At 43.2% G+C, this 11,932-nt stretch overlaps 1 protein-coding gene across 1 annotated transcript in view; it reads left to right on the top strand.

The window, feature by feature from the left end:
* The first annotated feature begins 417 nt into the window (after positions 1-417).
* The window catches only part of LAMA3 (laminin subunit alpha 3), a 106,340-nt gene continuing 94,825 nt past the window's right edge, over positions 418-11,932 (top strand). The window contains exons 1-2 of the mRNA XM_068190621.1: positions 418-677; positions 6,529-6,681. Coding sequence (XP_068046722.1) covers positions 420-677; positions 6,529-6,681 — 411 coding nt within the window. The 5' untranslated portion in view covers positions 418-419. The remainder of the gene's footprint in view (positions 678-6,528; positions 6,682-11,932) is intronic.

The raw sequence follows: 11,932 nt of genomic DNA, 5'->3' as shown, positions 1-11,932 counted from the left end.
CATGCTCTGAGACGTCTTCACGGTCACAAAGACTGACCCGCGCACTTAGCGGGGAAGAGGAGGCTCACAGAGCTCCAGCCGAGCCAGGGGGCGGCACCTCTGGGCATGCCCGCGGAGCTGGGCGCCCGGGCACACACCTGGGGCAACCCCGCCAGCCCCGAGACCCTTCCCCCGTCCCGTCCCGTCCCGCCCCGTCCAGCGCACCCGCACGCCCCGGGGGACGGGGCTGCGCCTCGTCCCGCCCCAGCCCGCATCGCGCAGCGCAGGCAGGACGCGAGAGAGGTGCGGGCAGCCCCCAGCCTGCTCCTGCTCCTGCTCCTTCTCCTTCTCCGTGGCCGCTCCTTCTCCTGCTCCGCTCCCGCACGCCCGCCGCCGCGGCAGTGCCGCCCCGGGGCGGCGAGGGCAGAGCCCGGCGCAGGATGGCCGCGCCGCCGGGCTCCCCGGCGCTCTGGGCGCTGCTGCCGCCGCTCCTCGCCCTCTGCGCCGCGCAGCCGGGCCCCGGCGCCGCCCGCGGGACGGGGCTCAGCCTCCACCCGCCCTACTTCAACCTGGCGGCGGCAGCCCGCATCTGGGCCACGGCCACCTGCGGGGAGGCGGCGGGCGGCGGCGGGCGGCCGCAGCTCTTCTGCAAGCTGGTGGGGGGCCCGGCCGCCGCCCCGCTGGGACGCGCCATCCAGGTAACCGGGCGGCGGGACCCCTTCCCCGCGCAGCACTTCCCCATGCCCGGGCTGTGTGGGGGTGTGTGTGTGGCTTTTTTTTGGGGGGGGTCTGATGGGACCCTGCTGTGCGCGGTCTCGTTTTCTCCTGGGGGAGCGTGCACCGGCGGGGGCGCAGGCAGGGCAGCGCCGGGCAGGATGGAGGGAAGCGGGCAGCGGCGCCTCCGCCCGCGCACCTGCCCTCAGGTGTCCCGGCACGTCCTGGAGCCGCACACCCTCCCCGCCCCGGGGAGCGGCAGCCGCCCCTGGCCGCGGTGCCACGGGGCTGCGGCTGCTGCCGGCCGTGTGTGTGAGCTGCTCGGGCACCTGGAGTGCCTCGGGGTGGTGTTCTGTGGCCTCAGCGCGTGGCCCGTGGTCTGCGGCAAGCTGCGAGATATTGCTGGGGGTAAACCAGCGAGCTTGGGGGAAAACCAGCGAGCTTGGGGGAAACGGATGGGACGGGGCTTCGCTGGCAGCTGCTGACTGGACAGCGGGCATCTCTCTACAGGCGGTGGGAAAAGAGTCCTGGCTTTAGTCGAGTATTTTGTGGTGTTTTAGAAGCACGAAATGTGAGGCTTATCGTTTGTGTCTTGCATTGCTTGTGGGAGGAAACCAGAGACTTCCTGGGACTCTGACAGGGAGTATAAGCGCAGAGGGCAGCAAGGATCATGCTGCTCTTTCCTAGCATAGCGCAAGATTACTGCACACGTTTTGTGCCCGTCACAAGAAAGATAACAACTAAACTGCAAAACTTCTGAAAAAGGATTAATGGAAATATATCTTTCCTTTGGAAGAAACATGTATTTCCACATTTGTTAGGAAGGCGTAACAAATGCACCAAACTGTTGTACTACGATAGATGCTTGATATCTGTTTGATCAGAGCTTTGTTAAAAGAAGGGACTTTCCTGAAACCTCAGACCTTCCAAAGTTATTTTAACTGTATTCTCTCTTGGTGGGAAGAGAACCAGAAAGAAACTGCAATTCGAAAGAGATTTTGAAAGCTTAAAGGTCCACTGTCTGACTTTAGGCAATACAGAAAATATACAAGTAAATTTTTAGCATCTTGAAAGAAGAGCTAGTGTTTCAAAGTCTTAGGTATGTTTTATAGTGAAATAACTCTTAAGATATAGTTTCAGAAGGGGTTGCAATGGATAACAGAGTTGATTTTCTCATTTTTTAATGAGAATAGGCACGCAAGAGAGGGGGAGAGGATGAAGAAGGTGCAGCATGTGCATTGCCACGTGCCAGAAGGGACCATGCACCATCATGCAACCTGTCCTCGCAGTTAATTGGGCAGCCACAGCCAGCAGTGTGCTTTGCTCTGGACTTCCCTCTGCCATAACTCCCTGCCTCACAATGAAATCTTCTTATATCTCTCTCTCTTTTTATATTACCTAATATCTCTGTAGTGCTTTCAGTCATAAAAAAAGCTCAAAGTACTTTGGAGATGCTTACACACTGAGTATACAGTTCTAGTAAAAGCGAAACTGGGACACACGTATTACATGCTTAAACTGAGGTTACAAAAAGAGGTTGTGATTATCAGGAAACTGCTTGGTTTGCTGTTTTTAACACATCTCTGAAGTTTAGGGCACCCATCCTTCCATACTGAATGCAACATCCATGTTTAAAGTTGTCTGAAACAACCCTGCCACCATGTAAATTGTAAACCCAGAAAACTTCTCAGCAACTCACTACAGCCCACTGCTGCAATGAAATCTCAAACTGACATGCCTTGAAATATCAGAAATCACAGGGTAATAAAAATCAGCCAAAGCAAACATCAGATAAACTTGTCAAGCAAGCGGAACGAAGCCTGCGTGTTGCCTCTGACGGCTTTTGTAGTTGTTCCCTTTATATACCAACACTCAAATGGAAATGAGGGTTTGATGCATACAGGAAGAGGGAAGCTAGCAAGGGGGGAGTTCTTCTTAAATGTGTGACTTGCAGGTCCTAGGTTAGAGGGCTGTTATGGTTTGTGCCCAATTAAAGTTCCCAGAAGGACTACTGATAGCTCAGCCCTGGCACGAGGAAGCGTGTTGGGCCTCTCAGAGCATTTGTGTAAGGACAGATACTGCAGCATCTCTTTCCACTTTTAACAAAGCCCCATTGAGATATATAACATGAATGCTTCTGTGGTTTACCAGTAGTTGTTGTGGTTCAAGAAGTGCTGGAAAGTCTTTTAAAAGGCCAGGGAAATCCAGACAAATCCAGACATGGAAAACGCACAATGTGTGTATTCTCAAGCCACTTCACCTCTCAAGTTCAAAGACACTGTAAATAAGAGAATTTCTTTTTTCATGGAAAATTGGAGAGAATTGCATTAAACTTTTACAGAATATGAGCTTACATAGAAGGATTTAATATCAGCAATTTAAAATCAAGTGGTGTTTCTTGAGGGAAGGTCATGTGGCTTTTACAAAGTGATAGGTGTAATAGCCACTGTGTTGTTCTGGTTCAAGTTCAAGTGATACCACACATTTGAGTCACTCTTTTGGACTCTCTACAATGCTGGATTGCAGGAGTTGCTCTATGAATAGGGAAATTGGAAAGGAGGTGCAGAATATGATCTTTATTCTGGCAAAGGGAGCAGACAGCTCTGTTGCCAGTGCTATCTGAAAAGAAGGCAAAGAGGAATAGCAGCCCCAGCATAATTTCCATTGCTCTGCCATTGCTGTTCTCATTCAGCTTGTCATTAAGTGATGTGTCTTTTACTGAAGCCTGTAATACCCAGCAAATCCAGAAAGGGCCTTTGGATGTCGTTTAAAGGTGGTCAATGGGGTGGCTGCTCCCTTTGTGGGCAGCTCAACCAAGGCTCTTAAGACAGTGCTGGATATACACTGTGGAAAGAGGTGGGTTTCCCTTATGTAGCACACTGGCATGTAGAAAATGACTTAATGAGAACAGTGTTGAGTGAAGAAATGCACAACAGTATCAAATATTTCAGCAGCTGGTAGATAAGTGGCATGCCTGGTTTTGCCTGCCAGTCTGTCCACAGTGGTGTGCGGGCGTGAGTTAAAGTCTAACTGCATACCTGTCCTGCCCTGCCAGTGGGCACAGAGCTGCTGGGTATGAAAAAGTGAACAAATCCTTCATTGTTGTCACTTTCTAGAACTTACAGGCAAGACATTTTCATCCCTGTGTGTCCCTAGTCCACACTAGCATATTTCAGCAAAACTCTTTCATGCAGTTCCAGGTCTCTCCTGTGCTCAGGAGAAGGAGGCAAAAGGAGGGTAAGAAGGTCACCAGCAAATGCACACCTGCCTGTCTGATGAACTGCAGCCAAAATCAAACCAAACTTCGAGGCCCAGTCTACTAGAATGGAGACGTGTCCTGTAACAGCCAGGCTGAGCACGATGTGCCTGAGATACTGCCAGTTAGAAGGAAGGAAGGCTGCTCTGTCCAATAATTTTTTTTCTTTCATTTTTGTTTTGCTGCCTAGTTGGCAGGGTTGTTGGAATGTAATTTAAATAACTGAAACTCCAGCTGTTGCAATGAAATTCTTTGAATTATGTGCCCAAAAAGAGAAAGATGGTATCTTGAGTTCAGATCAAGTGATCTGGTATACTGAAATTATATAAGTACATGCAAATAAAACTCTTGTGTTTAATACTCCCCATTGTTTTCTTCTCATTCAACCTTTCTTTGAGGTTGTTTCCAGATCAGAGCTGAAACTGCTGCAACAGCAACTGTTTCCTGTGTACTTCCAGCCTGATCATTGTGAATGTAATTTAGATCTAAAGACTATGTTTCAAGCCCATTATAAAGTTATTTAGGGAAGCTTGCCCTGTTGTAACAAATATGTCAGAACTCAGGTATGCATTTGTCAGGGCAGATGTTTTGATGTGGTAGTAACTGCAGTTGCCAGTGCATAGATTGATTTCTCAGGGTATGGATTTTTCCAGATAGTGACATGATGTTCTTTGTCATCGCTGCAGAAACTGGCAGTGTTGCCTGTAGCTAGCATGCGCTGATGTGTATCTGCTGCAGCAAACCACCTGAGTCAGTCAGAGTCCTGGCGTGTTGTAGTTTATATTAAAGTCAGCCAAACCATCTTCTCTAACAGAGCTGGAGGACAATCGTGTTATAACATGACCCCACCTGTAGTTAACCAACTCGTGTATGTGAGTATTTAGTCTCTTTGAATTGTCAAGAGTTAACCCCCAGCCAGACTGGCATCAGCTGTGCTAAATCAGAACAGCTAATGGTAGCCACGTCTTCTGGAAACTGCATCATATTCTGGGCTTTCTGGAAGAGCAGGATGAGAATGGAAGTACTGCTAGATGCAGATGCTGAAGTTGCTGCTATTGATGTAGAAATATTCAATTCAGTGAACATCTATTTCAGTTTCAAACATCAATTTTCTATTCCTTGAACATATTTGAAAGGCACAGGATGGTCTATTCATATCACATGAGATTGATGAAGTATTTTCCAATCTCTTAGTAACTATGGTAGATGTTACATAAAATCTGCTGAACATCTTAAACTCACCAAGCTTGCAAGACTGCGCCCAGCAAGAGTGTGAGAGCTCTTCTGTTACTTCTCTGTAAAAAGTGGACAAGTGTGATTGCTCCAGTTACTTTACACTGGTTAGTCTGACAGCAGCGACAAACAAAACAATGGCACTTATATAGGAGTCTGTTAATTCTTAAAAGGTAGGAATGTGCTTCATGCCCAGCAGTTCAGATTGTGGAAACAACAAAAGATTTATCACATGCTTTTGATGGTAACGCATGCTTAGTTGATAAGGTAACATTTGCCCCATTCCCTTTATTTTCAACAACACAGTGTCAGCAACTCAGAGACTGATGGATTAAGCAACTGTCCTACTGAAGTAGGGTGTACTGCCATTCAATGAAAATGTTACTTTTCTACAAAGATCTGTAGCTGGCATTTTCACTGTTTAGCATTTTCACTGATTATTTCCACCTAGTGTTGGAATAAGAAGTGAATGGGACGCTCGAAAGATCCCTTAATAACTAATTTCAGTAGTTCAGCACTAATCTTAGTAGATTAGTGCATTTTCTTGGAGATAAAAATAGCTTGTGGGGCAAGCCAAGATATGAAATCAAAAGACAATTAATTTTCCTGAAGTTGATTCATCCTTATTGTACAAAGAGCTTAATAGACTCTCAAAGGGCATATCTGGATTGTGGCTTTAGTTGTAGACTGGAAATTGGGCAGTAGCTTCTTGAAATGAAGATACAATGCCATTCTTTAAAGGGAAGCTTAAAGGGAACAGTCTGTTGCACTTTCCACAAGTACATATTGTTTAGAAAACTCTGATTCAGAATGTATTTTAATGGCACGAAAAAAATGAAAACAGTGTTATAAAATTCTAATACCAAAGTTATTGCCAAGTAACAGAGGTTTTTTTTTTTTTTTGTAATGGTTTTATTTATACCAGGCAATATGAATATGGGGATATTTCATGGTGTTTTAGAAGAATTGAGAATAATTTGTTTGTTGTTCCTAATCCAGTTCTAAGAATCTTTATTTCACTAATTTTCTGCAGATTTCCTGCAGACACCACTGTAGAAGTAATAAAGGTAATTTCACCAAAGTGTCAATAAGTTAATAAAGATTTACTGTAATTCCCTTATTGAGGTTTCTGAAGTTTTAGTTTGTAACATAAAAGTTAGCGTGTTTCAGTGTGTAATTTAATTACCAGGAGAATAATTTGTACATTAAAAATTATGGTATGTAAAAGAACAAAATTTACCCACATTTTTAGTCAACACCCTAGCTCAGAATCTCCATTAACAGCCACGTGTTATCAATGTGTAAGATGTTGTCTGAGACCGCGTTTTCGATTGATTGTGTTTCAGGGCCAGTTTTGTGATTACTGCAATGCTGCTGATCCCAGCAAAGCTCACCCGATAAACAATGCCATTGATGGCACTGAGAGCTGGTGGCAAAGTCCCCCTCTTTCCATGGGCTTGAAGTACAACGAAGTCAATGTCACCTTAGATCTGGGGCAGGTGAGTGCCTGAGCTATGGGGTGAGGTGTGATCATCTCTTGAATTTGTGCATATGCTTTGCAGTTGGGAGAGACGTTTGAGCTGATGAATTTTACTTCCTGACATCACTTCCAGCTTTTTGGTCTGGTTTTTGTTCTGTATTATTTTACCAAGTTGACTGTATACTGTATAAAGTGGTTGTTTTCCTTTAGGAATTTTGATGATGGGGTTTCTTGCCGCTGGGATCATACAGATACAGTGATGATGTACTTTCTTGCACAGACACTGTAACTCATTAATTTGAAGTGGAATGGGGGGACCTCTCAGTTGAAACTTGAATTCTTCCTTCTGTTTAATATTCCCCTTTTCCATGAGCTCAGAGAGAGAGAGGCTTCATGATCTCTGTGCATGCACACATTTTGAGAATAATGTTTGGAGTCTGCTTTTGCCTCAGGGGTCCTTCTGGTTTCTCTGTCATCCAGCAAGATCTTCAAGATAGACAGAAAAATACTGATAAGGTGGTCTAAAAGGGAAGGGACAGCAAAGCCAGTGTAATATGAATTAGTAATGAGACAGTAACAAGAACACCCATATTTCCCCTGCAAGCAATAGGCAAGTAGCTAAGAGTACAGCCTCTCTATCTGTTTTTTAAGCCACAGGGATGGATTCTCAGCTGCCATGATTGGGTGCTGATCCAGTGAAGTTAGTTACACTGTGCAAGTTCACACAACGTGAAAACACATGCTTATAAATATTTTTGTGGGCCTGCAAATACATGTATCCATATGCATACGTATTTTGGACTGCAGTAATTGTTTATTGAGTGATTATATAGGAGAGGATTTTTTGAGTAGACCTTCAATTTAGTTGACAGCAAGGTGGGGGATAACTAAGAAAGCATATCTCTGTGAGACTTAGCTGCCATTTTGCTGGGGATTCAGGTACAACTTATTTTACATCTTGTCTTACATGGTGTTCTAATACTCTTGTTCCTCCCATGGGTGGAATGGTTCTCATTTTGAGGATATCCTCAGTCAGTGTTTCTGTATCCAGTAGAGCTGCAGTGCAGAAAGGCCATACTAAGCTTATTTTCCTGCTGTGCACTTTCTACCTTCTTTGGAGGAGCTACTGACAGATACCTGACTTTTTATGTGCTGATTAAAGTTCTGGGAAACCTCTTTCCTTGAGTGGAGGGATATGAGCTAAGTGTCCTGTTTTCATGGGACTTCCTGGACACCAGCAGCTATGTGCTAAGATTTTTGTAGTTATTAAATGATTTCTTAGAGTGAGGTTGTGTGTTTCTCATTACTCTGGTACTACTTGGAAAGATGACTCTGAATCCTCTTTCTTGGAAATGAAGGTAATCCAAGACAAAGGTGAAAATTGCTCCACATCCTGTGATCAGGAATGAATCATTTTAATTGGTGGATGGATGAGGGTTTGGTAAGATTCATATGATATTTTTTTTCCTCACTTCACAGACATGATCTCATATCTGCTTTCATCCAGTTAAACCTTAACCTCAGGATTTATTTAAACCTGAGATTCACTTTTGACATTTTGCTTAGTGTTTTCACTCCCAAATTTATACAGTAGCACACAATACTAATAATGAAGAACATTAAGTACTGTGACAGAGTAAGTCTACTCAAGTGAACAGGTAAGCACTGAGACCCCAATTCACCTTACCTTATTTCCTGGTCCTAAATATTAAGAGCTTGGTGTGTCTTAATGATGCAGACTTTCTTAATAATTGTCAGAGACAATTTTTCAGAGTGTAATTCCCCCTCAACTGAGCTGAGATGAAGGTTTTGGGTTTTAAGGAAAAATATTCTTAAAGTTAGATGTGTATCTAAATACAGAAACACATACTGTAATATTGAAAAGATAACAGGGATGTAGTTTTCCTCACTAATTATTTGTCCTTTTTGTTTGTTTGGTTGTTTTTTTGTTTCACTTTGTTGTTTTGTTTCTTTTGAATACAAGGCATTTTTTTATGCAAACAAAAATTGAAAACTTTTTTGGTGCGCAGAACATGGCAAAGAGTAAGGTACAAATGCATGCAGGGAAGCAGTGACTGAGTGTAAGCTGGTCATCAGGTAGCCACAATTAGAGGAAGCAGGACATAGTGTAAAGTCAAAAGCTTTTATTTTCTGCATTTCTGCCATTATATCTTTATGACTGAGAGCAGAGTCCCAGTGGAGCCTCCTACCATGGTCTCACAAAATATTTAATTGAATAGTTGCACCATGATGGAAGATTCAGTGCTCGCTACAGTGAAGTTGGAACAGAACACCCACCTGGTGCTGCTTCTGTTTCACAAGGGCTTGGGTGATTTTGAAAGTCAAAATGCCTTCAGGCTATTAAATCTGTTTGCAAGAAGAATGCTCATTTTGCTGTACTTCGCAATATGAGAAAAAGCAAAAACCTGAAAGCAAAACCCTTGCTTTACTTCCCTTTCTGACTTTCTGTACTATCGTTACATTTCTAATCAATCACAGTCCTTCCGAATAACAATTACAATGTTGATCCCTGAGGCAGACTCTCCATTCTGTTAATCTACCTGCTTACACTGTGGCTATTCCTGACTTGTTTGAACTATTTGGATCAAATGAAATCTCAGTTATTCCTCTAATTGGTTATGTTTTTCCCAATGTAGTTTTCAACAGCTTTGAAACTTCTGAATCCCATATGTCTGACTGAATTTCATTGCCCTTCCCCCGACTCTTTGGATTGCCTAATTTCAGCAGGTGTGTCCTCATCTTTGGCTTGCTTAATGCTCAGCAGATATTACAGTAACGCTCCCCTAGGTATTTTTCTGAACTCTGTCTTCAGAAGAAGTGAAAGTTCAGTATAGCGTGATAGTGTATCATGAAAAAGCCAACTACAAAAAGTAGTTCAAAGAGGTATAGCCCATATATTTTATTGTTGCTTTTAGTTATGTATAATTTTTTTTATTTTTGCTGTGAATTTTGGCAGTAATATAGTACTGAAAGACTCAGATTCAGTGAAGTCTTGAGCACTAATATGTTGAATAGTTTTTATGTAGCGATACTATTAGTCACTGTTGTAAATTAAAAGTACACAGTGGAATGCAATATCCAAATTAGTACTTTTATTAGGGAGGGAGGGCAACTCAACCATACATTTAAGCTAAGTGATGTGGCCTGTGGAGGACTTTATCATTTTATGTTTTCTACCAGTTAAAGCATATAAACATTTTGTAAATAGCCTCACAGTCTGGCAAATCTTCTGAGTTGCTTTTATATGGTAGAGGTCTAACTTTTATATTTGGTAGCAATCCTTTGATTTACAAACAATATTTGTTGCTTGGAATATTATTCAGCTTTGGCTAAATTGTTGAGACCTAAAACCAATTGTTCTTAACTTACAAAAGACTGACATGGTAGTTTAAAATGTTTCTGAAGTTACAGTTAATTTAAGTGTCATTCTGTGCTCACTTCTTCTGTAGGAAGAAGCTCTCAAGGTGGTGGGAGATTTATCACAAACTACATTGAACTGTGCTCTCAAAAATAGTCATTGCACTTATTGTGCTTGGCTTTTGAATATTTTGTATTATCACTGACCCTGAAATCAGATCCAAATCTAGCCTGAAGTTGCATAACCTCTGTAATAATGCTGGGAAGTCCTACAGATCAGGGCATGAGAACCACTGCACAAGGCTTCTGCAGTGCTACAGAGCTGTGCCTGCAGTGACACAAAGACCTTCCTCTGGAACCCCTTCACAGCACTGAATCCACAGCAGCACCAAGCCCTCCTCTGCTAATCCGGTTCACACTGGGGAGAAAAGGGGCTCTTAAGCCTGGGGAAGTGCCATACTGACCCTACAGTACACAAAAAAGGGGATGCTAACAGCACAGAAGTTTGTTTGCTGATTGTTTCTTTGCATTAGAGAACTCTGGTTCTGAGTATTTCAGTTTGTGCAGGAAGCTGATTTAGGATTGTGCTGCAGAACAGTATGATTTGAAGTTAGTTGTGATTTTTGGCTCATACCACAGGAAGGTGCATCTAGTTGTGAACTCTAGAGTAACACAACTTCATCTGATGAAGTAACAGCTGTCTGATAGAATCTTCTAAAATTTGGATCATGTAATACATTTCATTTATTCCTAGGTCACACTACAAGCAACTCATTCAGAGTTGAGTTACCAGTCTTAATAAGGGAAATACCTTAAAATACATTCTTTCTTGCCCATGTGTTTTCCTTTAAGTTGTAGTCATGGTGTTGTGTTTTTTTAAAGCTTTAATTAAAGACCTTTTCAATGGCTCAGCAATTTTTTCTTGTGTTTGCATTAGTTGCATGTTATTGCTTTTAAAATGTATTTCTGATACTAATTTGATATTTTTCTGGAAATATACAGGAGAAAACCTCACAAGTCTTGTTCTCCTTTACTTTTCTGACTCTGTCTCCTCTTGCTCTTCCTCAGCATCCCTTTAGGAAGGTCTTGGTTCCCACTCACTGATCTCACTTCCCTCCCTTCATGTCTGTACTTCTGTTTCCCCCATCTTCCTTTCCATGCTCATTCCTACATGTTACTTTAATTTTGTGATATGCTGTTCTAAGTACCTCAGTTTTAACCCAGTGTAGTAAAAGCAGAACCTCTGCTGGTTGCCTCTAATCCTTTGCACTTCCCTGGGTTTCCTCCCAGTGTTGACAAGTCCTACTGTGTTCCTTCTACTATGGACTGCAGCCCTCATAAGGAGACATTTTTCTTCTGGACAACTGAGGGCTGAATCGTACAAATTCTTTCCCATATCAATAGCTTCAGTGTTCTGTGAAGAAATAGGCCATATGTAAGGAATAATTATGAGCATTGAGTTGGTCTTTGTCCAAATCCTAATGGAAAAGTAGCTGCATGAAAAATTTCAGGAAAACAACCGAGACTTATTGATGTAGCTGCCTGCAGCCTTGGCAAAAGGACCAAAGACTGGTTGAGTGTGGAGAAAGAACTATCATTTTGTCTCTGGATGCAGCTCTTCCTTCTAGAGTACTGCCCATGCTGTATAGGGAGAGCTTCTCCCTTCTGGTCGTGCCATTCAGCTGGGTCAGAACAAAGATCTCCATAGGTGTCTATGAAGCCTATTCACAGGCACTGACTCACTTAACTAAAGACATTTTTTGGCATCAGTGGCTGGTTAAAGGAAAATATGATGTGAACACAGCATGACCAGGGATGACTGAACAACATTGAAAATCCTGTGCTTATTCCTGGCTTCTGCACCCCAGACTAGGAAGCTGGAACACAAGGAA

This window comes from Anomalospiza imberbis, chromosome 1, assembly GCF_031753505.1.
Source record: "Anomalospiza imberbis isolate Cuckoo-Finch-1a 21T00152 chromosome 1, ASM3175350v1, whole genome shotgun sequence".
NCBI classification, from domain to species: domain Eukaryota; kingdom Metazoa; phylum Chordata; class Aves; order Passeriformes; family Viduidae; genus Anomalospiza; species Anomalospiza imberbis.
Note: the sequence above shows the minus strand (reverse complement) of the source record. Positions and strands in the feature narration are given on the sequence as shown.